We start from the raw sequence: 27,256 nt of genomic DNA, 5'->3' as shown, positions 1-27,256 counted from the left end.
CCAGTGCATTGTCCTCTGGGAAAGATTCTGGATTGCTCTATTTCTAGAAAAAAGCCCTTGCACTCTGGTTTGTAGCTTAATTCTTACTTCTTACTGACTGTTCTTCTCAGTGGTGTGCTAGTAAATATTTAACAATGGGCTCTGAGGAGGAAAGGGAAGCGTCCATTGCATTTTTGTTAATTTGCACGGTGTAAATACTTCTAGCATGGTTGCTTATAAGCTACTATTGTGACATCACTCACAGCGGAGTTGGAAACGATGAACAAAACTGGCTCTCACAACTGGTATGAGTTGGCACCAGCACAGCACTGGAAGATCTCTTTGTCATATGTTTTCCTCCCTGACCAAAGACCAGGACCCTGGGAGGGTTGGTCCCCGTGGATGCTGCCTTTTCCCCTCTACACTGAACTAACTTCTCAGTGTCTGAGCTAGTTGCGACCGTCCCTGTTCCCACTCCCAGCTCCTCCAGGGCCGATGCTCTCTGAAGGGTTACAGAGTTTGCACCAGGACATTCTCAGGGATCTTATCAGGCTTTTGTACCAGCAAGACATGGGTACCTCCCTCCTGTCTCTTTAGTATATATCTTATGCAGGTACTGTGGTATGCACTGCACATATATTATCTCAGTCATATAATGGTCTGGCCAGATTTTGAAACCAAAGAGCTTAAGTCCAAATCTCAGCTCCCCTTACCTCATGGTAGTCTCAGGTAAGTGACCTAAGTCCCAGTTTCCTTAGTTGTAAAACAGAGGTAAAATAATCCCTTCCCATGGTATTATTTGGAATTCTATAAGAATTCCCGTGAAAGAGGCTGACCTCACCAAGGGACAAGATGGCAAAGATGAAAACCATAGCACAATGTCCCCAAGAGGACGGGCCCACTAAGTTTATGTTCTTACCTAAAATGCCATTTTTTTTTTTTTTTCCCCTAGAAGCAAGACCAATTTGCAGAGCAGCACATTGGAAAAAGGCCATGGAGTCATGCCTGGCCCAGACACTGATTTGCTGTACTTAACTGGTTACCATTTAGTGAACAGTGATCACATGGCAGGCACGCTCCACTAAGCATGTCCTTTGCATACATTCCCTCCTTTACTCCCTGCAACAAGCCTAAGGAAGAGTAGAAAGGATTAACACTAGGCTTATCCTTCTTTACCCAGGGGAAACTGAGGCTCAGAGAAGGAAAGTGCTTGCCCTAGGTCATGCAGCTAGGAAACAGCAGAGCAAGGATTTGGACCGCTGGGTGCTGATTTCAAAACCTGTAATCAACGTAGAAGGACTACTGTTTACCTACTGTTTTAGTCTGGAAATAATCTCAAATTTATGGAAAAGCTGTAAGGATAAGAAGAGTACAGAGAAGAGCCATGCATCCTTTGCCCAGATTCACCTATTGTTAACCTTTTGCCCCATTTGCTTTGTCATTTGAAGAGATGACACTTTAACCTTGGGAAAAATGCTTCCCTTCTCTGAGCCTTGTTTTTTTGTGTGTGCATAAAATGGACAACTGGATGGATTATCTTTAAGGCTGAAAGAAATGCTGTGGCTTGATGAGAAATGTTGGATAAAGAATGGGATGGGTGCCCCAATGGTCAAGGCATGGCTCCTGCTGCCATTACTGCCAGCCCATCTGCCATTACTCCCAAAGCTATAGCCTTGGGCTCTACCTAGCTTCTGGGATCTCTCCCATCCCCACCCTCAGAACACCTTGTACCTCTGCCCTCATACATGGCAGGTACTGTTCTGTTGACGTTCAGCTTTCACCCCACTCCATCCCCATTTCCTGGAGTCTCTGCTCCATCCAGGCATTCTCAGATTAAATTTCAGAACAGTCTCCTTCCCTCAATCCCGAAAGGCCTCCTTTTCTGCAGATATGGCTTGAACTTTCCCTCACCTGTCCACTTCCTCTAAAACATGATTAAACTGTGTGTGTGTGCGTGTGTGCATGTGCGCGTGTATGTGTGTGTGTTGGCGGGGGAGAATCAAAAGGAAAAAAAAAGAATTTTTTATTTTTTAGACCTTTTTTTTTTTTTTCCCCCCCAGTAACTGGGAATGGAGTGAGAGAAAACAAGGAGGGCCAGATGGAAAACCACCATTCACCCTGAGCACTCGTAATAATCCGGACACAGGAATAGGAATTTATTTCATTCATTCATTAATGAAAAAATTCTTTTTTTTCACACAAAGTTTTGCTTAAATTCAAGAGTTCTTATTACTACAGAAAATCTCAGCTTAAGAACCATCACATTAAAACAAGAAACTAAAACAAAAAAAAAATAAGCAAAATCAGGGGGCATTCATGCCCTGGTTCTCTTTGCTGGGGAACTAATCAGCAAAGATTAGAGGAAAGTGCATGGGATTGGGAATCAGATAACCTGAGTTTCCAGAGCTGGCTGAGCAACCAACAGAGGTCCAGAGAGTGAGAGAGACTCGCCCAAGGCCACACAGCCACCCGCGCAGAGCTGGGCTGGGAGGTTGATGCTGGGTGCTTGCACTGCTGGAATCAGCAGCAGCTGTACTGCTCTGTCTCCTGCTCAGCCCTGTGCCTGTGGCTGGACACGCCATCTGCAGTTCTCATCTGGACCTTCAGTCATACATGAGCTTATCCTGATCAGCATCGCTTCTCTGTGTGAGCCGCATTCCCCCCGCAAGGAGGTTATAACCACCTTGAGGCTGGGGGCCCGGGCCCTGTTTCAGGGCCCAGGGGAATGATGCCCAGCATCATTCCCTAAATGTAGGTTAGATTAAAATGAGCTTCAGACTTGATGACATGACATGTAAATATCCTGTTTCACAGATAGGAAAACTGAGGCCCCAAGAGGGCACACGCTCGCCAAGGCTCTCTGAGTGTGTTGGTGGTGGGACTACAGACTTCACTCCACATCTCCGGACTATGAGTCCAGAGTCTTCTGTTGGTGTGCGGTGTCATCTCTAGTTAATAAAGGTGGAATTCTGCCAAGTGGGAACCTACCATATCCAGCTACCTCAACAGTTAGTTCTGTCAAATACCATCAGAATTGGCACACCCCAAACAAATGATGGAGTAGATGGGTATTCACTTGCCCAAACATAAAACTCTTTGCTTCACAAAAAAACTCCTTTCAGCAGCAAGACCACGTATGCCCTGAGATCAGATTCATTTCACGAAGCACTGTGAGATTTCACTCCTGCTTCCTGGATCAGTCCTACAGGTGACCTGTATGATATGCATGGTTTAGGGTAGGGGTCATCAAACTGTGAGCCACTGGTGAAATCTGAACCAGCATCTGCTTTTGGAAATAAAGTTTGATTAGGACACATTATGTTCATTCCTTTATGTGCTGTCTGTGTCAGCTTTCAAGGTAAGATGGCAGAGTTGAGTAGTTCCAATCGTGACTGTAAGGTCTGCAAAGCTGAAAATGTTTACTGATTAACCATCTACAGAGAAAGGTTGCTGATTTCTGATTAGGGAAATCCCACCAGACGCACATGTCTCTCAGTCTCTGTTTCTCGGTCCCTTTGTCTTTCTTCCTCTCCACCCACTCACCATATTGATGACTACAGTTCTTTGCTTTGGGATGGGGTTCTGCCTGGCCATAGCAGACACCTTGGAATAACAGTCCCATTTCCCTGACAAAGAACCTGAGGCTCAGGGAAGAAAGGGTTGATTTTCAGACTATATCATAAATCTCTTTTCCAGTAGACCCTATTGCCAAAATTGAGATGTTAGCTGATTTACTTTGGGGCGCAGACTGTTTTCAAGGGAAGGGGAGTTTCAGGAGGAAAGAACAAAAATTTTTGAGCACCTCTGGGGGAGTCCCATAACCTTCCATCTCTAGACTCGCTGGCTCTGCGAGGTAGTTATCAAGAGCTCGATTTTATCCAGAGAGAAGGACCCAGAGGTGAAAAGCCCCATGGCCACACAAAGCAGGCGAGGTGACGTCAGAATTCACAGCCAGGACTGGCTGAATCCAGTGCCACTTCTATGTCTCTCACGGGACAGGCTAAAGAGAGGGACCTAGGGAGGGAACACCTGTGAGCTGCCTCTTTTCTCCTCCCACTTCATGTCCTCTCTCTACCATCAGCCTTGGGCGCATCTGCCAGAGAACCTCCCCGACTTGTTACATCCCTTCAGGTTGCACTTGCTCCAACCGTGCTTGAAGAACCCAGGCAGAACCGGCTTTCGACATCAGTACTCAGGCCCTCCTCCAACTACCAGGCACATCCTTCCCCGGCGGCTTGAGGTGGAAGAATGGGCAGGCCTGAGGCCTTAGTTCTACTCACCAGGAGCGGAAAAGAGAAGGGGAAGGGAGAGGAGACCTTTTTTTTTTTCCCCCCAGTAACTGGGAATGGAGTGAGAGAAAACAAGGAGGGCCAGATGGAAAACCACCATTCACCCTGAGCGCTCGTAATAATCCGGACACTGGAATAGGAATTTATTTCATTCATTCATTAATCCTTCATTTGTTCAAATATATGAACCTATAGTTGAACCAAAAATATGGACCCATCCCTGTGTTTGATGCAGGGATGGAAAGCTGGATACAAGTGACAATGGAGGTACCTGTTCTCGTGAACTTCCAGTTCAGTGGAGGGTACAAACATTGCCCAGAGAACGTATCGGTAAATGTAAAATTCCAGGGGTGAAAGTCTGCAGAGGGAACAGCACAGGAGCTGGTGTAGAATGAGACAGGGAAATTGTATGTAGGATGGCTCAGCTAAGACACGCCATTTAAATGGAGATGTCAGAGTGAGTAGGAGTGAGTCCGAGAGGGCGGGGGAAGTGTTCTGGGAGAGAATGTTTGTGAAGTTTCTGGTGGGACAGATGGAGAAGTGCTGGAGAAGAGTGCTGGGTAGCAGAGCAGACAGAGCCCTGGAGAGATGTGCAGGGCCAGACCACTCAGGGGATCGTAGGTGTGGCAAGAACTTCACATTCTCTCCCAAATGCAAAAGGACAGATTAAAGCTTCTAAGCACAGAAGAAGCAACATGATCCCTAGTTACATTATTAAAATGATCACTCTGGCTGCAGGGTTGAAAATGGGTTGGAAACAGTAGGTGAGAATATTGAGAAGGTAACTGTAACAGTTTTTAAGCAAAGGATGCAGGGGACAGACATTAGGATGGTGGCCGTGGAGAAAGGGAAAAATTGTTGCCGGGAGTTGTAGTTAAACGGGAGATGCTCTGCAGTAGGTCCTTACTAGTTATCTATTGTACAGCACAGGGAACTCTATTCAATACTCTGTAATGGTCTATATGGGAAAAAATCTAAACAAGAGTGGATATATGTATTTGTATAACAGATTCACTTTGCTGTACACGTGAAACTAACAACACTGTAAATCAATTATACCCCAATACAAATATTTTTAAAAATAAATTAATTAATTTAAGAAAACTAATAAACAAAAAAAAAACAGGAGATGCTCATGTTTCCATCTAACCCCACCATTACCCTGAGAGGGAGGTATTGCTACCCCATCTTAAACATGGGAATGTTAGGATTACTGCTTCTGTTCTGTGGATGAACAGTGACAAAGCCAAGTTTGGGCCCAGGTCATTGTCTAGCTTCGACTTCCAGGAAGCCCTCCCAGAGTCCTGTTTATTGGAACCAGCTGGAGAACTCTCTGCCTGGTCTCTGTGTCAGGTAAATAGAATTTCCTGAGCAAATGCTAGTTTTATCCCATAGACCCTGTGCATTCTACAGCTGTATGTGTCCTTTTGCACTTTGGTTGCTAAGAATCTCTGAGTTAAGCTGTCAGCTCCTTCTAAGAACTACACAACACAGCATGGCACGGATTACCGTGCATACATCTAAGCTGAATTTGAATTATTTTCCTTACTCCGATTTTCCTTTCAATCCGATTCTCTATTGTGATGGATTTTTTAAAAACTGCATAAACTTAAATCCTTTGAGGAATGGGGTAAGACAGAAAGCAGACAGAGACTGGGTATTCAGGGTATCAGACTCCAAGTTCAGTGTTAACTAGGTAGGGACCAGGCTGAAGAAGATTTAGGGTTTGTTTTGAAGCACAAAAGCTGCTTCCCAGATTTTCCTCCAAACCCTGGTTCTGGAACCTTCTCAAGGACTCTGTTACCTTTGCTGCGGCGACGGCTTCGGTACTGCTCCGTGTAGAATGTCAACTGCGTTTCATCGTCTGCCTCTGAACCCGACGTTCCCTTGGTTCTCCCAAAGCTGATTCCCCCTGTGCAAAAATCACAATCCATCAGTCATCACAGGCCTCCAGAAGCCTGTTCAATCCCTCATCCATCCTGAAGATGAGCAACCCCATCCTCAGACTCCTTTCTGTAAATCCCAAGTGGCCCAGGAGTCGGCATGATTTATAGAAGGCGTTCAGGCTCTGCCATGACTCGGACCTGGGTTCTAACCATGGCTTGGCAGCCTTGGGGCTGTGTGACCTTGAGGAGATGCCTCACCTTTCTGAGTCCTGGGTTCTTTCTTTCTAAAACAGGGGAAAAGCTGTTAACCTTGTGGGGTTGCTTTGAAGATTAAAGGAGATATGATACTTAAATACCTGGTCCGGGGTGGGTACCAGATAATTGATAGGTACATTGTTGCTTAGAATGATGAACCTACCTCTGAGAAAACATTCCAGGTGACTTAATTTCACACACACGTTTCAGTCAAGTGCTTCCTCTATGCCAGGCCCAGAGCCAGACACAGGACAAGCAAAGATAGATACCACCCAGTCCTTGCCAGCCAGGGGATCGTAAGCTAGTCATGGGGACAAATGGGATCCTAAGGAGCCTTTAATCTAACTCACGGCCATGTTTCCCACACAATGAGACACGGGGAATATGGAAGAGAGCAATCCATCCCAACACGGAGGACCGGGAAGGCTTTATGGAGGAAGGGAGATTTTAGGTCAGGGATGGAAGGATGGATGGGGCGCTTCAGTGGTAGAAGATGGAGTTGGGAGGAGAGGTAAGAGCTGAAGATATCCCTGGGGAGGGGGAGTGCGGGTGCTGACTGGGAAGGATCTGTGGCAGCCACCCAGGGGAAGTACCACACTGAGGACTGCGGGCTTCATTTTGGATGTCACGGAAGGTTCTGAAGCAAGAGAATCAGTTCAGCAGCTGTGCATGCCAGTAGGGACATGACGGTGGCTCACAGACCTCAGAATGGGTGCCAGGGAGGGAGCACAGCCAGGAGTCTCAGCAATCACCAGGTAAGAGGAGATGGGGGTCTAGGTGAGGCCAGGGGTGGTGAGGATGGAGAGGAAGAGATGAGTGCAAGGGATGCTTCAGAGAGAAACTCAGAGGAACGTGGAGGGGGAAAAAGGCGATGTATTCATACGCTAGGAATGGTTGATTACAAAACCGATAAAGGAAAAAAGGCTAGGAAGAAATATACCAAATTACTAATAACGGTTAATTCTTCAGGGAGAAATATGGGTAATTTTTATTTTCTCTGTGCTCTATTTATTTATTTCTTTTTAGTCCAGGATGTGGAAAGAGAGGGCTTAAAGGACTGGTGGACTCTTTACCCTAGAGAATAAATGGTGGTGGGAGAGCCTCACAGCATGCTGGGGTGGGAAACAAGAGGGAGTTTGGTTTAGGAGACTGTTTAGTGAATAGAGCTTCAGACACCTACACCAACAGACTATATCTGGGAGGAGACTCAAGGATCTGGTAAACATGGTTGTCCTGGGTGGAGACGTTAAGTGGCTGAAGGATGGCGCTGGAGGAGGACTACTTCTCCCTGTAAATGTTTTGTATCGTTTGCATCAGGCACTGTGCAAACCTATTACCTATTCCAAAAATTCCACCTGAAGAAAAGAAAAATATACGTTAGAGGAAAATGTTGTTCAAGTTGTGAAAGGATTTACTTTGTCATTTCCTCTGGTGGGGCATCTGAAATGATGTTCGGTCCACAAAAATCCCACTCTTAGACATGCTTTCTATAACAGTTATTACACATTCATTCATTCCAGCAACACATGTAACAAGCTACTATGTATCTAGAAGATGTCTATACATTATTACATATAATCCTCATTGTGATATACTCGTAAGGAAGGCGTAATTAACATACAAGACAATATAAAGACACACATAGGCAAAGTTACTTGCCAAAAGTCACACAACTGATGAGTAGGAGAGTTATGACTCAGGGCTACACTGTCCAGCTCCAAATCTGGGCTCTCCAGTATGTAAACTGCTTTCCCTGCAAACAACTCAAGAGGGAACCTTGGGGAAGGAAGACTGTCCTTTAAGCATCAAGGTGTCAAGTGCTGTGTTAGGAGCTTTGCATACATCACCTCATTCCAAACTCTCAGTCCTCGTGGGAGGGAGGTATCATGATGCCAACTTTACAGACGAAGCAACCAATGTTCAGAAAGGAAGGTGATTTGTGAACAATGAGTGAAGTCAGACTTGGTACCCAAGGGTGTCCGACGGCCAAGCTCAAATTTTTAACCGTTATGACACTGTTTCTCAGTTTAATGCTCTGTAAAATGGAAAAGATGAATACTTGGCCTCCTGCTTCCTGCAGACGTGTGTTGTAATGAACAGGAGAGGACAAGGGACAACAATACCTGATCACTGTTCCCAAATGTGTCTTCAGCCACTATCTCTCCCTGTCCCTTGGTGCTCATCTCCCCAATCCCCAGCAACTAAAAGCTGGACCTGGAGAGGGCAGGAGACTCCAGATTCTACCGGATGCAATTCTGCATTTAAAGGCTCTCCTTTGAAATGGAGTTGGCGGACGCCCCGTGGAGATTCTGGAAGCAGTGGAAGAGCAGAGGTCTTAGAGACCAGTAGGCTTTTAAAATTTCCATTAAAATATTTTACTGTTACAGAAAAAGGAAGGAAGGAAGGAAGGGAGGGAGGAAGGAAGGGAGGGAGGGAGGGAGGGAGGGAGGGAGGGACTTTTGTTCATCTACACATAATTTCTGGCCAAGGGGAAAATGAAGGCATGTGATGAAATAGCTGTCTCAAATACAGGAAGCATCTGTCATACTTCCTGCTGTGTTTGGGCGGCAGAGGAAAAGGCAGGGATCTGCCTGTCAGGAGTCTACTCCATGCCCTTTACTGCTACTGCAGTACTTTTAAACATTCCAGCGAAACCCTCCCTTCCTTCCTTCCTCTCCTCCTCTTTCTCATCTTCCTTCCTTTCCCAAACAAATGGCCTATTATGGTGAATGTGGAAGACAGAATTCAGACAGGAGTCTTTCCCTACTGGGACAGTCTAGCTGTGGCAGGGGGTGAGGGGGAGTGAGGGGATGGCAAAGTCACCAGGCAATTCGAATATAATAAGAAAAGCTAAGCCTCCCATAGCACTGTCCCTCTGCCAGGCATGGTTCTAAACCCTTTGCTTGCATTGCCTTGTTTAATCCTTACAGTAACCCTAAGAAGCAGGTTAATACTTCCCTTCTCCTTTTAACAGATGAGGAAATGAAGGCACAAGGAGAGTCAGTAACCTGCCCGGGGTCACACAGCTCATAAGCTATAAACCCACAGTTCAAATCCAGACAGTGGCTGCACTCTATCCCCTTAGTCCCGAGGCTGACGTACAATAACACATGAGCAAAGACTTCATTTAATGCCCACAGCCATCCTTGTAAGGAAGGCATTGTGAACCTTGCTTCGCAGATGAATAAGCCGTGCCTCAGAGAGAGGTGATGAGAGATGCTGAGTGAGGGAGCTGGGATTGAAATCAGGTCTGCCTGCAAAGCCTGCCTCATGGCTACGATAACCAGGAAAAGTGTGTGTGTGTGTGCGTGTGCACGTGTGTGTGTGTGCGTGAGAGCAGAGGTAGAGCGGTAGCAAAAGCTTGATGATCATGACCTCTGAGGATTAGCAAGTCCGGCACTGGCCCCCAGCACCAGGGCACATTTTTCACTCTTCACCGCTCCTCCCTGGAACCTCAGCAATTGTACTATAGATAGGAAGTCTCATCACACTCAGCTAGATCCTAGGGATGCCTCCAGCATTCCACATGTTCCCATACCCCAAGACCAAGCCCCTGGCTTCTCCAGGTCCCACCTCCATTCCCACAACTCTGGCCCTCACGTCCCTCCTGTAAGTACCAAGGTACCATGTTCAGAGTTGAAATTGAGGTTCAGAGAGGCTCCCTCTACATCAATCCCAAAATATAATGCAAGTCACAGATGCAATTTTAAATGTTACTAGCCACATTAAAAAGGTAAAAAATAAACAGATAAAATTAATTTTCAGAATATATTGGATTCAACCAATATATTCAAAATATTCTCATCTAGCTTGCAATTAACATAAAATTATTATTACTGAAATATTTAATACATTTTTCACAAGTTTTCAAAATCCAGTGCATATTTTATGCTCACAGCACATCTCAGCACAGACTAGCCACATTTCAATTGCCTATCATATCAGAGAGCACAGTTCTGAAGGCACTTATATGAGACATTTCCTGAGTATAATTAAGGACCAGAATCTGGAGAGATGAATGAGCCATGGGCCCCACTAAGGTGCTGAAATTTTTTAATGTGATTTGGATGAAAAATAGTGTAGTTAAGATTCCATTAAAAGACAATAGCATTGTCTCTGCCCTCAGGCACTTAAAGGCTAGTAGGTTTTTAGATTGGTTTAATCCATGAGTCATGAAAGGTCATGCACTTCTGTACAAGAAATCAGGCTACTGGAGTCAGATATGCGTTCTAACCGTGGTCCCACTTTTTAGCTGTGTGGGCTTGGGCAAGGCCCCCCAACTGTCTGAATTCATCTTTAAAAAGAGGGCAGTAACTCTCAGCTCACATGGTCACTACGAGGAAAACGATGCGGTGTATGTAAACAGCACAAACATCAGAGAAGTGAGAGTGAGGGCACACTCCTCGTTCATTCAGTGCTTGCCTGGGTTTAGGAGAAGAAATGGAAATGCCACTGAGTGGGAGTGGCGACTCCCTGCCTTCTGTGACATTGTAGGGAGGTGACAGCCACCCAAGGCGAACAACCTCTGAGTATCCATAGAACCTGCAGGGGCCACAGGCCAATTCCAGACTGACTTGGAGATGATTCAGACAAATGGAAAAGGGCCCCCTCTGCTAGCATTTTAATATGAAATTGGTGATACAGTGAACTAAAGTACAGCCATTAATTATACAGGGCTGCTCAAGTATTTCTATTTAGGGGCCGAGAGAAAGTGAGAATGGCAGAGGCTGGCAAGAGGAAAGGAGAGGAAGCAGCAGCTCCTTTGCCCTTGTTCCACAGGCCTCTGTTCCTTCTGGTCCTGAGTGGTCTGGGATGGAGCATGAAGAAGATGGGCAAACCACATACCATAGTGGGATAAGCACCGCTCTGGACACCTTATACACAATATCCCATCCACACTTCACATGGGGTCTGAGAGGTAAGAATGACCCCAGCTTCACTGAGGGGCAAACCAACCTTCGGAACCTCAATACTGCTTATCTAAGATCACACAAATTATAAGTCGCGGAGCCCCCCAGTTTGAACCTGGATTTTGTCTGATTCAGAACCCCCCTTAGTCATTAGGGCAATGCAAATCAAAGCCATAATGAGATAGATACCACTTCTTAGGCACTAGGTTGGCCACAATCAAAATAATGAGAAAATAACAGGTGTTGGAAAGGATGTAGAGAAACTGGAACACTCATACATTGCTGGTGGGAATGCAAAATGGTGCAGAAAGTGTGGAAGACAGTTTGACAGTTGGTTCCTCAAGAAGTTAAACACAAAATTACACATGACCCAGGAATTCTGCCCCTAGGCATATCCAAAAGAACTGGAGAGGGTATTCAAATAAATACTGGTACATGAATATTCATAGCAGCACTGCTTACAATAGCCAAAAGCGGAAAGACACATGTCCATCAGCTGATGAACAGATACACAAAATGGGGTATATTCACACAATGGAATATTATCCAGCCATAAAAATGAATGCTGGACACCTGTTACAACATGGATGGATCTTGCAAACAGCACTTTGGATCTGAGGAAAACATTCTGCTAAGTGAAAGAAGCCAGACATAAAAAGTCATATGTTATATGGTTCTATTTATAGAAAACATCTGAAATAAGTAAGACATAGTGATTGCCAGGGCTGTGCAGAGGGAAGAGAAGAATAGGGAGTGATTGCTAACGAGTACGGGGTTTCCTCTTGATGTACTGGAAATGTCTTGGAACAGACATGTGATGGTTGCACATCTTGTGAATGTATTAAATGGCAATGAATTACACACTTTTAAATAGATAATCGTTAATTTTATGTTTTGTGAATTTTACCTCAATAAATAAAATGTTTAAAAAAAAGAGAGAGAGACCCTCTGTTTGCTTTGCAACCTCACAAGACTCATGATAAAACTGTATAATGGGGGCTTCCCTGGTGGCACAGTGGTTGAGAGTCCACCTGCCGATGCGGGGGACACGGGTTCGTGCCCCGGTCCAGGAAGATCCCACATGCGGCGGAGCGTCTGGGCCCGTGAGCCATGGCCGCTAAGCCTGCGCGTCTGGAGCCTGTGCTCCGCAACGGGAGAGGCCACAACAGTAAGAGGCCCACATATCCCCCAAAAAAACCCTGTATAATGGGGAACTGTGAGAGCAAAGTGGAGACATCACAGAGCCCTGTTGAAAGCGTCCAGGCTCAAGGCGTCCTGATCCAGTGTTTGAGGTCACAGAAGGTGGCCAGTCAGTCTGTCCCGGACCCAGTAGTCACCTCAAATAACCACAACACTCATTTTTTCATTCATTCATTCAACGATTATTGAACAAATGCCCACTCTGTATCAAAACATTGTTTCTGGGCACTGAGGGAGGATAAAGCAGTGAATAAAACAGACTAAACTTCCTACGTTCTGGAGTTTCCTTCCTGGTGAGGAAGCAGTTAAAATATTCCAGGCATGACGCCGAGCCCTCTACATGGGAATTACCTCAATTCTGCTGATAAGTAAACTGAGACATTCAGAAGTTTACAGAGACTCCCCCAAGATGACACAGATACTTTGTGGCAAGGAGAGACCTGACCCCAGGTTTGCTCTGGGGCAAATCAGGGCATCTGAACAACTTGAAAGCCATGTTATGGAAAAGGCTGGAGCAATTGTTAGGATGTATAGTCTATCCTGGGCCTGAGGATTAACTCACTGCAAATGTACTTTCTCTTACTGGGCTGCCCTGTCCACAAACCTGCTCTGCAGCCCCCAGTTGACCCACTCCTCCACCTCCATCTCCCGTGCTCTTGGTATCATGATGGATGGTGGTGACATGTTAAATTATTCAGACTCCGTGTCTTCCTCGAGCTGGTGACAGCGATACTGCATTTTTAGATTGCCCAGAACTGTGCCAGATAGAGAAATATATAGCTTGGGAATGCAAAACCCATCTGACCCCCAGCTGTCCAGGGAATACAAATGGTACCAGTCAAGGGAAGAGGACAAAAGTGGCTAAACTTCCCACACCCTAAACCACACAGCTCATAACTGCTCTGAGCTCTAGGGCTAAACCACAGAGGTTCACACACATCCACCATTTGGAGATGCTCTGACCACAACTGCCACCTGTCATCAGGTACCACGATAGGCCAGGCACAGGGCCAGGCACTTCACCCAGAGGTGACTACACATATTCCTCTTCCTCCAACATGGAAACAGAGTCTGGGAGACATGGCCCTCCTGGTCCATAGTCACAAAGCCAGGAGGTGGCAGGACCTGGATTCAAATCCAGGTTTGTCTGGTCGCCAGAGAAGAAGATTCTGCAGCATTCTTGGGATTCATGTTGAATTTCTTTAAATTGATCTTTATGGTTAAAAAATATCTTTATGGTAAAATATAATTAAACATGATTGTTTATAATTTCAGGAAAAAAAATATATGACCTAGAGGCCCATTTATAGGGGACCGCTCAAAAAAGTGGTGGCGGGCTTCCCTGGTGGCGCAGTGGTTGAGAGTCCGCCTGCCGATGCAGGGGACGCGGGTTCGTGCCCCAGTCCAGGAGGATCCCACATGCCGCGGAGCAGCTGGGCCCGTGAGCCATGGCCGCTGAGCCTGCGCGTCCGGAGCCTGTGCTCCGCAATGGAAGAGGCCACAACGGTGAGAGGCCCGCATAACGCAAAAAAAAAAAAAAAAAAAAAAAATGGTGGCATATCTCTAATACAGACTTTTATGAGATCATTAAATACAGTGACATAAATCTCTATTTACTGACATGCAAACCTCCCCATGGTATGTTGTTGAATGGAAAAGTAAACAGAGAAGAATACAAAGAGGGATTTCACGTGTGTAAATTTATACATATTTGCTGATATGTGGTGTGAATTCCACTGAGTATGTGTAATAAAATTAAATATATTTTAATTTAAAAAATAAAGAAGAGGAAAGTAGAAGTCATTCTGAGATATTCATGATCTAGGGTTATGAACCAAGCTTAAAAAAGCAAATTGCAAAACTGTAAGTGCAAAACGATCCTATTGTTTTAAAGATACACACACACATAAAGTATGTAAATGTATGCATATATATAAATATATATATATATATATATATACTTATATACACATACGCACACACACAAAAAGATACTGAAAGAAATATATGAAGATACTCTAGTGGTTATTCCCTGGGTAGTAAAATTTGGAGTATTTTTAAAATTTTTCTTATTGTTCTTCATCTGCATTTTATAATTTTCCTCCAATGAATATCTAATGCTTGGTTACTGTAAAAAAACATACTTAATAAAAGTTATGTTTGTTTTTTAAAAATAGATTTGTCTTTATTGCTCCAGCTTAAGCTATTCCTCACTTGACCTTTAGTGTAATATGGCCATCCCAGAGGTGATCATTCCACTATCCAAGAAAGGACAAATCTCAATTTATGCCCAGATTTTGGCCCAAAGAACTGCTTGCCTGTGGAGGGGAAGCTCTCCGATCAAGCTTAACGCAGTATCTCATGACAGTAAAGCTTTATCTTCTGGAATATTCCATTGCTTCCTGTGGGAGGCTGGATTTTCCAAAGATAGCCATAACAAAATCTCCCATCCCACATTCTCTTCTGCAATGTGACTTTTCCCACTCCCCTGTCAAAGGTGAAGGCTAATTTCTCTCACCTTGAATCTGGGCTGCCTTAGGCATGCATTTGTTTTTGTTTTTGTTTGTTTGTTTGTTTGTTTGCGGTACGTGGGCCTCTCACTGTTGTGGCCTCTCCCGTTGCGGAGCCCAGGCTCCAGACGCGCAGGCTCAGCGGCCATGGCTCACGGGCCCAGCTGCTCCGCGGCATGTGGGATCCTCCCGGCCCGGGGCATGAACCCGCGTCCCCTGCATCGGCAGGCGGACTCTCAACCACTGCGCCACCAGGGAAGCCCCTAGGCATGCATTTTTAATAAAGAGGCATGACTCTGCATAACTTTTGGCCTGGGTCATAAAAGGCGATGCAGCATCTGCTTGGCTCTCTTGACATGCTGATTCTCTAGACACTTACTCCATTTTTGGAAACCTGCCCCTCACTGTGAGAAGTCTTAGCCACAAGGAAAGGCCAAGTGTAAGTGGTCCAGTCAACAGTCACAGCTGAGCCCAGCTTTCAAGATATCTCAGTCCAGTGGGGAGGGGGAAGGGTAACCTGGGACGAAGTGAGAGACTGTCATGGACATATATACACTACCAAATGTAAAATAGATAGCTAGTGGGAAGCAGCCGCATAGCACAGGGAGATCAGCTCGGTGCTTTGTGACCACCTAGAGGGGTGGGATAGGGAGAGTGGGAGGGAGATGCAAGAGGGAGGGGATACAGGGATATATGTGTGGATATAGCTGATTCACTTTGTTATACAGCAGCAACTAACACAACACTGTCAAGCAATTATACTCCAGTAAAGATGGTTAAAAAAAAAAAAAAAAGGTATCTCAGTCCAGGTGGCAAAAATGTGAGAGAAGAAGCTTCTAGTTGATTCTAGCCTCCAGACATCTGAGTCACCCACAGGTGTTTGAGTATTTCCAGCTGAGTCTCAGTCATTGTAAAGCTGACACAGTCTATCTTCCCTTTTTTGTTTATGGATTCCTGACTCAAGAATCCATGAGCATAATAAGACTGTTGTTTTAAGGCACTGAGTTTGGGGTGGGGTACTATGAAGTAGTAGGTAATCACAACACTCCCCTTTGTCTAGTCCTACAAAAACATCCACACTCCTTCCAACCTGTCCCTGTATGGCAGCCCTGAGCAATGGAAAGATGAACCGGGTGTCCAGAGACCCACATCCTAAGTCTGTCCTGTTAATAACATACTGTATGACTGGAAAAAAAAAAAAAAAAAAAAAAGCATTAACAACTAATAAATACCGGGTTGGCCTAAAAAGGTCGATATTATGGAAAAACCCGAACCAACTTTTTGGCCAACCCAGTATTACATAACAACACTTTACTTTCTTCCCAAAGACAGTGATTCATTTGACCCTCACAATAATTGCATGAGCTATTGTTATCCTCGTTTGAAAGATAAGGAGACCGAATCAAAGACACTACAAATGACCTACTCCAGGTCACCAAGCTCATAAATGGCCAAGACTAGAATACAGTGGCAGGCCCAGAAGGTATATACAAGAGAGTAAGAGAGCAGGTTCGGGTCTGTGAGGCTGGCCAAGAATGAAGTTCCCCTCTAGATTCTGTCCAAGCTTTTAGAATCATGGGCTCAGGCTGTTCCATGACCCCATACAATGGCCTTTCAGCTGTGTGAAGACTGCTCATGTGCCCACTTACAATCTTTCCATCCAAGCAAAATATCCCTGCTAATACCTTCAGCCATTCCTGATATCACACATTTTACCAAGATTATGATTTTTTAGATTACAGAGTCAATGCCTATTTATTGTAGAAAATTAGAAAAAAAAAATAAGAAAGCACAAAGAAGAAAGTAATAACCAAGTCAAATACTATCACTACCAATTGACCTTCCTTACTTCTAGGTTTTTACCTTTTATATGCGTATGTTTTTACAACTAGATTTTATGGTCTTTTTACATGAGTACATCTTGTGAGTTTTGTTAAAAATATCTAAGCATATATTGATTTATTCCCTTATGTCAGAAATACATATCGGGATCCAACTATACTCTTCACACTTTTGCTATTACATAAATTACATATATCAAATGTGTGTGCATATGCACACATTCAGATCTATATCTAGATTTATACGTATATCAATATCATCTATACATGTTTAGATATCTAAAACCACCAAAGTGTTAATAGTGATTTTCTCTGAATACTGAGATTTCTTCTTGTTCACCTTCCTGTTTTTTTCCTTAATGAATTGAGATTGCTTGTGGAATTAAGACAAAGCTAAATAAACTATGTCACACACATTATCCCATATCATTAAGTATTGACTCCAATATCATTTAATGCCTGTAATATATTCCACTCCATCGATGTATATTTTAAATCAATTCTCTATTGTTTACATTTTATATTGTTTCCAATTTTCACTGTCATATTACATCACACCTTCCTAAAGATAAATCTTTCTGCACATCCCTACGCTTCCATGTGTAGAATTTTCTTGAGAGTAAAAAGATGAATCGCTGGGTCAAAGGGTATTGACACAGTTACAGCTTTTGATCCATATTGTCAAGATGTCCTCCAGAAAGGTTATACTAATTTCATCCTGATCTGTTGTATATAGGAGTGATTATTTCACTACTTCCTCTGTAACACTGGGTATTGCATCACTGTTTTCCAGTCTTTGTGATTGTGATGTGCATCCCATATTCCAAATTCATTTTGTCAGATTCTTTTCAACATAGTCCAATTTGCTCAACTCCTTTTTGAGTTTTGATGTCCAGAACTAGGCATGATAATCCAGGTGTGTTCTGACCTACACCAAGCAGAAACGGACTGTCACCTCCCTTTCTCTGAACACAGACTTACAATAACGCAGTCCAGGACTGCTTCCGCTTTACCGGCAGCTGACCTGTGTCCAATATGCCCTCAGTTCTTTGTTCACATGCACTGCAAATAAATCTGGTCTTTCCCATCATGTATTTGTAAAATTGATTTTTCTAAAACCAAAGTAAAAAACATTTTAAACTACCAAATTGTATCTATTTCAGCCCTTTCTTCTAGTATCTCAGGATATTTTTGGTCCTAATCCTGTGATCTCATGTTTTCATTATTCCCTGACTATATGCCCCTTGTGAATTGGATAAATATGAAAAGGAACAGGAGGTAAGAAAAGGAATGAAAGGTTACTGAGTGTCTACAACATGTCAAATCATAGATTAGATGTTTATGTAACTTAAAATCATATAGTACGTTTAAGAGTATAATGAAGTCGATGCTGGCATCTTTGTTTCAAATATTAAGAAACTGATGTGTGCAGAGATTATTTGTCTTCGGCAAGGCCATACAGCCAGTACAGAGAAGGAATGCATTGGGAAGTCTAACTGTGGTCCTTGCTGTTCCCAGAGTTCCATGCCAGGCCTCCCCTTACCTAAGGCAAGGACATCAGGGCTGAAGAGAACTAGATGGAGAATAGAACTTGATAGCTCATGGCTATAGAACTCTCTTCAAATTGACATCAGTCCCTTAATGAAAACTCTTTGGAAACATAAAATTGAATAAAACTGACTATACTATCAAGCACTCTACAATTTCCTCCTTTGAAAACCAACAAAAAAGTGTTGTTCATTCAATAAATATCTGTTGAGAGCCTATAATACACCAGGTAATGGATACGCAGTAGAGAGTAAACAGAAATATTCCCTGCCATCACAGAATTTGCACTTAATTGGGAAGATGGAATATTCAGATAAACACATGTAAAAAGCAATACACCTAGGAGAAGCTGTGTCAAATACCTTGCTGACATGCAGATATCCTGTTTCATGGTATCTCCCTGATCTACCTGTGCAACAAATATATCCAAAGTAGAACTGCAATTCACCTGGCATGATTTATTTGCAGTGAACCCAGGATGGCTTCTAATGCTCCCAACTTCTGATCCCACACACTCACTATGTAAATTTGGCCAACTGATCTTATCATTCTTGAGGATCAAAATCATGTTTCAAAAGTGCTTCACCACTTACTTGAAATCAGGATAAGATTTGTGCGTTTCAGATTTTTGGAAGCTTCTCTGCCTACCTTTATTCCTCCAAGAGTGTAAGTAACTTTGTGGTTCTGAAAACATATCTTCATATTATTTTAGCCCTGGAAAAGTAATTTGCTTGGGTCTAGAGACTGAACTTGAGGAAGACACTTCAAAGTAAATACTTAGTACCTCCTCTGTGTGTTAGAACTCCATTCCTTATGAAACATCTTTATTCTCCCTTTCCTAGTTTTCAGATTTTTTTCTTGATTTAAGTGACAGATCTGACAGACTCAGAATGAATTTAGTTTTATACTTTCATCTGGTTATAAGGTTTCAGTTGTTTCATGCAATGGGACAATCATTTTCTTGTTCTTACTGTTCCAAAAGCAATTTTAAAAGCTTGTTTTATTTGTCTTCTTTCAAATTTGCCCACCAGGCACTGACAAATTTGAAGTCTCAGCCTTTCTGGGAGTATTTTCATAAGTTCAGGCTAAACTGTTCCACATTTCGGCCTTTTTTCCATGTATTAGTTTCCTGTGCAAATATAGCTTCCCCCTCTATGCTTCCCAAATTCCTCCTTCATTGTAATTCTTTGTGATTATTTGTACAGAATTTCATCTTTCAGAGTCTTCCTCTCTGTAATAACCTTTATTTCATTTTAGAGTCTCCGGTCATAGAACCAGAAAAATCTATCTTCTGGCATTAAAATATTATGTGTATATGTGTTCATAAATTCCTGGTTATAATTTTTCATCTCTTCAAATAGAAAAATGTTATTTCTTGGTTTAATAATATCCAGCGCTGGCAAGGGTTTTATGAAATGATCGTTTTCCTAAATTGCTGCAAGCATTGCAAATTTGCACAGCCCTTTTGGGAAGCAATTTGGCAATATAAAAAAGAGCCTTAAAAAATCTCCATCCCTTTTGACCCACTTCTGGGAATTCACCCTAAGGAAACCGTCCTAAATATAGGAAAGGCTTTATGCAGCGTTACACGCACTGCCATGTTAGTTATAAATACAGAAAAATGGAAATGTCCAACTTGAGGGGAATAATTAATTATGCTGGAATATTAAAAGGGTCTTGATGAGGATGAGATGCTGTAGAAATTATTTGTGTCTGCCCAATATCCACTTTGAGAAAGGAGGGTAAAAAACATAAACTCTATATTATAAAATAATAATCATTGAATATAGTAGAGATTCTGCTTATGGCATAAAGGAGTAAAATATTGGCAGGCCAACCCTCTTGCAGATAACAACAATAAATTTTGGACAAAAAAAAGAAAAAAAAGATGCTACCTGAGGGCTCTGGAAAGTAAATAAAAGCAGGTATGTTTTGGGAAGGAGTTGAAACTTGGAGAAAGCAGGCAGCATTGGGTGAATTTCCTATGTTTCAGGGTTGGTCCTGAGGGTAGGTCACAGTTTCTATATGGCTCAGGGCAACAGAAACAACAGGACAAAGACTGATTTTTTCTGGACTGAGGACCCAGTAGACGGATCCCAGATCAACCAATGCTCCCAGGGAGTGAGGGAGAGACCCAAAAAATGGAGAGACCTAGAGAAGCGTTTTGTAACCTGTCTGTAGTCTCTGTCCACATCTCTGGCTGACCTCTGAACTATATATGTTTAAGGCAGACTCCGACCAGCTCAGCTGGAGGAAAAAAGTAATAATAATAACTGAGATTTAAGCTGCTGCTCACCACAGGCAAGACAGCTGGAGTCTAACCAAGTTCACTGCCTGCAAAACAACATTCAACATTCTTTGGAGAAACAGAATCCAAGAATCTTCATACAATAAATTCACAACTTCTAGAATTCAATCCAAAATTATTCAACATATGGTGAACCAGGAAAGTTTCATCCATGCCCAAGGGAAAAGACAATCTGCAAAGGTCAACCTAAGATGATGCAGATGGACGAGGACCTTAACACGACTACTATAATTGTGCTCAATGGGGTAAGGAAGAAGATAATTATAATGAATAAAAAATATAAGAATTATGAGCAGGAAAATTATACACAAACATACATACAGCAAATGAAGGTTTAAAAGCAAAAAAAATTAAACATATATGTGATTTTTTTTAACCACTGTATGGGCTTAATAGAATGGAGATAACAGAGAAAATAATCATTGCCTTGAAAACAGATTAATAGAAATTCTCTAATCTGAAGAAGAGAGAAACGAAAGATTGAAAAAAAAAATAAACAGTGTTTAAGGTATCTACGGGACAATACCAAAAGTTTTAAATATGGATAAAAAGAGTTGCAGAAGGCAAAGAGAGAAAACAGAATAATAACTTTAAAAATTAAAGTAATAATGGTTGAAATGTACCAAATTTAGCATAAGATGTAAACTAGCAAATTTGTAAAGCTCAGGGAACAGAATAAATATGAGGGGGAAAAAAGCCTATCCTTATAGTCAAACAGCTGAAAATCAAACATACAGAAACAGCTGTGCTCTAGCCATTTCAATATGGCAAGAAAAAGAAATAAACAACACAGATTATAAAGGAAAAGAAACCATATTTTTTGCAGATGACATGACTGTTTAGAAAAAGAATCATAAGAAATCTACAAAACAACTATTAGAATAAGTGACTTTACCTTGCAAGATGAAAGTTTCATATAAGATAGTTAATTGTACCTTTATATATGGGCAGCAAACAACTGGAAAATAAAATTTAAAAAACAATTCCACCCAACAGTACAAGAAAATCTAAACTACACAATAATAAGTTTAACAACAGGCATGCAAGATCTCTTCAATGAAAACAACATAAAACTGCTAAGAGAAATGAAAGAAAACCTTAATAAATGGAGAAATATACCACATTTGTGGGTTGCAAGACTTAATATTGTTAAGATGCCATTTACCCCCAGATGTATCTATAGATTAAATGAAATACTACTTATAATCCCAGCAGCTTTTTTTTTTTTTTTTTGGTAGAAATCAACAAGTTGATTCTAAAATTTATATGGAAGTGCAAATAACCTCGAATAGCCAAGCAATTTTAAAACAGGACTAAACTGGAGGACTTAACACTGCCTGTTTTCAAGGCTTGCTATAGTGCATTTCTGGCTAAAGGACAGGCATATAGATTAATGCAACAGCATAGACAGTTCAGAAATATACACAACTGATTTTTCATAAAGTTGTCAAAGGAAAACCTTCTCAACAAATGGTGCTGGAACAACTGGAGAGCCATATGCTAGAGGAAATGAGCACAGACCCTTAGTTCATGCTGTATACATATATTAACTCAAAATGTATCCTAGAACTAAGAGTAAATACTAAAACTTCTAGTAGAAAACAGGAAAAATGTCTTTGTGACATTGGCGTAGGCAAAGATCTTAGATGGGGAACCAAATGCATGAACCATGAAAGAAAAAATATATATACATAAATTGAACTTTATAAAAATGAAAACAATTCTTCTAAAGATATCACTAAGACAAGACAAGCCACAGAATGGGAGAAATTGTCTGTAATACATATATCTGACAAAGGACTTGTATCCAGAATATATAAAGACTCCTTATAATTCTATAAAAAGAAAACAAAAACTCAGTTGAAAAACTGGCAAGTTATTTGAAGAAATACTTCAACAAAAAAACAAATCTCAGAATGGCAACAAGCACATAAAAAGATGCTTAAACTCTTTATTCATCAGGAAAATGCAAATTAAACCACAATGAGCTACTACTACATGACCATTAGAATGGTTACTTTTTAAAAAAAGATCAGCCTTACCAATTTTGACAAAGTTTTGAAGCATACAAATTTCTCATACACTGCTGATGAGAATGTGCATTGGGCACTTACTTTGAAAAAAAATATTTCTCAAGAAGTTAAACCCACAACAACCATATGACCCAGATATTCCATTCCTAGTTATTTACTAAAGAGAAATGAAATCATATGGCCACACAAAGACTTGTGCATGAATATCCGTAGCAGCTTTATTCACAGTAGCACAAAAGTGCAGTCAAGCCCAAAGTCCATCAACAGGTGAATACATAATAGAATAATAGCCAGTATTTTCAAAGGAACTGCCAATGCATGCAAAACAGATGAAGCTCAAGGTAACTAAGTAGAATGAAAGATACCACACACAAAGAATACATACTGTATCATTCCATTTAAATGAAATTCTAGATGAGGCAAATTCAATCTACAGTGACAAAAAGAGGATCTGTGGTTGCCTGATGTTATGGGTGGAAAGAAGGATGTATTATAAAAGGTGACAAGGAATCTTTTGGAGGTGATGAAAATGTTCACTGTTATATACATCTCCAAAACTCATTAAATTGTGTACTCTAAATGGGTGCAGTTTATTGTACATAAAATATAGCTTAATTTAGTTGATTTTTAAATTACATATAGAAAAATATAAATCAAGCTTGAAAATTAACTACAGCAAAATTTAAATGTTGGTAATATTTAGATAATGGGGTTACAGGAAGTTTTTATTTTTCTGGTGGCACTTTTAGGAATGTTAGAAACTTGCTTTAATGAACATAAATCATTTTAAATTTAAAAAAATAAACAAGTTCATGACATGTATTAGATTAAGAGCAGCCTCCTGTTCCTGGTACCATGTATGATTAAGATATGCATTTTTGTCTAAGACATATTATTTCCAAATAACACTCTTTTTGTTGGTCAGAATCAAGGGCAAAGAGGTAATCCCAGAGGGATAAGTGTTCTTCTTCTCATCTACATTTCAGGCATGAAACTGGAACACAGACAGTTCAATAATTTATCATAAATAATGTTTTTAGCAGAATAAGTCTTCCTGTACCTATCTGAAGAACTGAGGCCTTCATTGATACACTGCATTAGCTCTGAACTGTATCGTGTATTCAAAATTCACTACACACACACACACACACACACACACACACACACACATCTCCATCCATCATGGAAGATTCAAAAACGCTTGGCTTTGGAGTCAGGATACCTGAGTTTGAGTCTTGGTTCATTAATTCTGCTTTTCTGTGGTGGTTTTAAACACAGCCCCCAGATTGTTTAACACACCTCTCATTGAGAAGTACAATCTCCTACCTTTGAATCTGAGTGGGCTTGTTCCTGCTCTGACTAACAGAGAATGGCGGAGGTGAGGCTGTATGTCTTCCAAGGCTCAGTCAGAAAAGGCCATGAAGGAATGGATAAAGAAGATGTGGTACATATATACAATGGAATATTACTCAGCTCTAAAAAAAAAGGACTAAATAATGCCATTTGCAGTGACATGGATGGACCTAGAGATTGTCATACTGAGTGCAGTAAGTCAGACAGAGAAAGACAGATATCATATGATATTGCTTATACGTGGCATCTAAAAAAATGGTACAAATGAACCTATTTACAAAACAGAAATAGAGTCACAGATGTAACAATAGGAAACAAACTTACCATTATCGGGGGGAAAGGGGTGGGAGGGATACATTGGGAGATTGGGATTGACATACACAACCCACGATATATAAAATGGATAACTAATAAGGATCTACTGTATAGCACAGGGGACTCTACTCAATACTCTGTAATGGCCTATATGGGAAAAGAAAGACTGGATATATGTATATGTATGGCTGATTCACTTTGCTGTATACCTGAAACTAACACAACATTGTAAATGAACTATACTCCAATAAAATTTTTGAAAAAAAGGGCTTCCCTGGTGGCGCAGTGGTTGGGAGTCCACCTGCCGATGCAGGGGACACGGGTTCGTACTCCGGTCCGGGAGGATCCCGCATGCCGCGGAGCGGCTGGGCCCGTGGGCCGTGGCCGCTGGGCCTGCGCATCCGGAGCCTGTGCTCCGCGGCGGGAGGGGCCGCAGCAGTGAGAGGCCCGCGTACCCCGCCCCCACCAACAATAAAGGCCATGAAGTTTCTCCTGATTCTCTTGGGAGGGTTGCATTGAGAGAAGCCAGTGACCATGTAAGAAGTCTGACTCTCCAGAGACTACCACGTTGGAGGGGCCACCTGTAGAAGCACGAGTCAACAGCCCCAGCTGAGCTCCCGGCCAACAGCTGGCATTACCTGCCAGCCATGCACGTGGGCCAGTTTGGATGCCCTGCCCAGCTGACTCTTCAGACGACCGCAGCCCAAGCTGGTGTCTGACTGTAACCACAGGAAAGATCCCAAGCCAGAGCTGCCCAGCCAAGTCCTTCCCCAATTTCTGACCCACAACATTTTGGGTAAAATAAAACGGTGGTTGCTTTACCTACAATATGTGGGGCAATTTATTATGCAGCAATAATACCTGTACTCACACAGTGATCATGGCTGAGTCACTTGACATCTTTAAACTCTGAAGGGTTACACCTCTAACCGAACATCATGTTAGAACTGTTGCAAGGATGAAAAGGATCTTGTGAACCTTGGAGTTCTGAGCTAATACTTGTAGTTTTATTTTATTTACTTATGTATATGTTTACTTAATACACTTTTTGAATGCTTACTGTATGTCAAGCCTGTGTGGTAGGCTAGGGTATCACCATTAACAGGATACAGTCCCTCCAGTCAGATAACTCAGATCCGGATGGAGGAAGTGGTCAGGAAACCAGGAGAGGGACTGAAGTGTGGAAAGGCCACCACGTGGGTCAGTGCAGGAACTGTGGAACACATGGTAGGGGCTCGTTCCTACCGTCCTGGGGGCAGCAGAGAGAATGGTCAGGATTCCGGATTAGAGGTGTGGAAGTGTGGGGAGGCACGAGAGTGGAGGAAACACCGCTGCATAAGAGAAGCAGGGCATCCCGCTTAGCCCAATAGTCAGTGAGTTGAGACTAAAAAAGGAAAGTGGACTGTTGTACAGAGGAAGGGGGTTTCTTGTGACCTATGTCCATCTTGGTGAAAGAAGACTTCACAATGTGGCATGACGGAGGAGTGCCTTCCGTGCATCTGTCCAGGCACACGAGAATAAAACAATAAATAGGCAAACAAATAATCAAGAACAACAGACTCACACAATTGCTACCCTGAAATAATCTTTGTCACTTTGGACAAGCAAGGCAGGAGGTAAGGTTGAGGGTACAAGATTTCAAGAGAAACTTCTCATTCCGCTCAATGCGAGGACAGAGAATGGCAAGACCAGGAGGCCACCATGGAAGCTTGGCTCCAAAATCTCTGCAAAACCCCTGTTTCCAAGTCAGAGTTACACAGGGATAGGCCTGCCTTAGGCCTAATGGCTGTGCCCCAGCCAGTAGAGCTATTCTTTGATTGTCAGATGATCACGACTATACTCACAAAGTGGGGGGGCGGGTAGGGGAGGGGGAGATCAAGGAGAATCTAAGCAATAGCAAAAAAACAAAAATTTAAAAAAAAACACAGCACCTTCCCATTCGTCATTTAAATAGGTCCATTTAGCAACTCCACGACGTAAGCAGAATAAGCAGAACGGTGACTACCAATGTGTAAGGCAGGTGTCTAGGAGATGACAGAAGAACAACTGATTCACAACCAGCTCTTGGGTGTCTACACCCAGCGCTCTTCCCTATACCTCTTGTGGACAATATGATAACTTAGCACTTCAGAATGGTGATGGGTGGTGACTACAGTGAGGTTCTCAGAGTAATCAAGGCCTCAGGCAGGTGAAGAGGAGAGAGAAGGGGACCTGTTTGGAACGAGGGACTTCAGTCTCCCCTTCACTGGGAAAGGTCCAATACTCTCTGCGGCAGAGACATGAAGGGCTCTGGACAGATGCCAAATTTATTGAGCTCAGATCCATGCGAAATGAACTCAGTGCAATTTGCTATTTGCACTCCTTTTCTCCCTTGGAGAAGTTTACGGTTTTTAGACAGCTTGGGTGGGGGGGTGGTGCGGGGAAGTAAAGTTAGAAAAAGAGGAAGAAAAAGAAAGCCCAAGCAGCTGTCATACCCAGAGTGGTGCCAATACAGCTGTATTAGGAAAGAGTTGGGGGCTTTCTTGGGGGGCAGGAAGAGTTCTCCCATAACGTCTCAAAATGTAGGCAGGGGCTTTCCCCCTCCTTTAGTTCTTGGTGTGGAACCAGGCACACAGCAGGTGCTAGCAAGGGCCGGCCAGAAAGAATGAAGCAGGAGGAAGTGTTCTCACCAGCACCCCCAAGGTGTGATGCTACAGATGCTCTGAGGAGACATTCTCCAGTTTAATCCTGTTTGCTGAGTTATTAGCCATTCAATCGCAAACAGAAATACTCCACCATGCCCTGAGAGTCTGCTTTTTCAGTTCCCTCTGCTACCATGCCCCCCTCAGC

The 27,256-nt window shown here is 42.6% G+C and overlaps 1 protein-coding gene across 4 annotated transcripts in view; it reads right to left on the bottom strand.

Annotated features, from left to right (window-relative positions):
* The window catches only part of ASTN2 (astrotactin 2), a 907,765-nt gene that overhangs the window by 572,530 nt on the left and 307,979 nt on the right, over positions 1-27,256 (bottom strand). For all 4 annotated transcript variants that reach the window (XM_060300567.1, XM_060300563.1, XM_060300564.1 and 1 more), the window contains one exon: positions 6,073-6,180. In XM_060300567.1, the coding sequence (XP_060156550.1) occupies positions 6,073-6,180 (108 nt within the window). The remainder of the gene's footprint in view (positions 1-6,072; positions 6,181-27,256) is intronic.

Source organism: Globicephala melas, chromosome 6 (genome assembly GCF_963455315.2).
Source record: "Globicephala melas chromosome 6, mGloMel1.2, whole genome shotgun sequence".
NCBI lineage: Eukaryota > Metazoa > Chordata > Mammalia > Artiodactyla > Delphinidae > Globicephala > Globicephala melas.
This window is presented reverse-complemented; position numbering and strand designations above follow the sequence as displayed.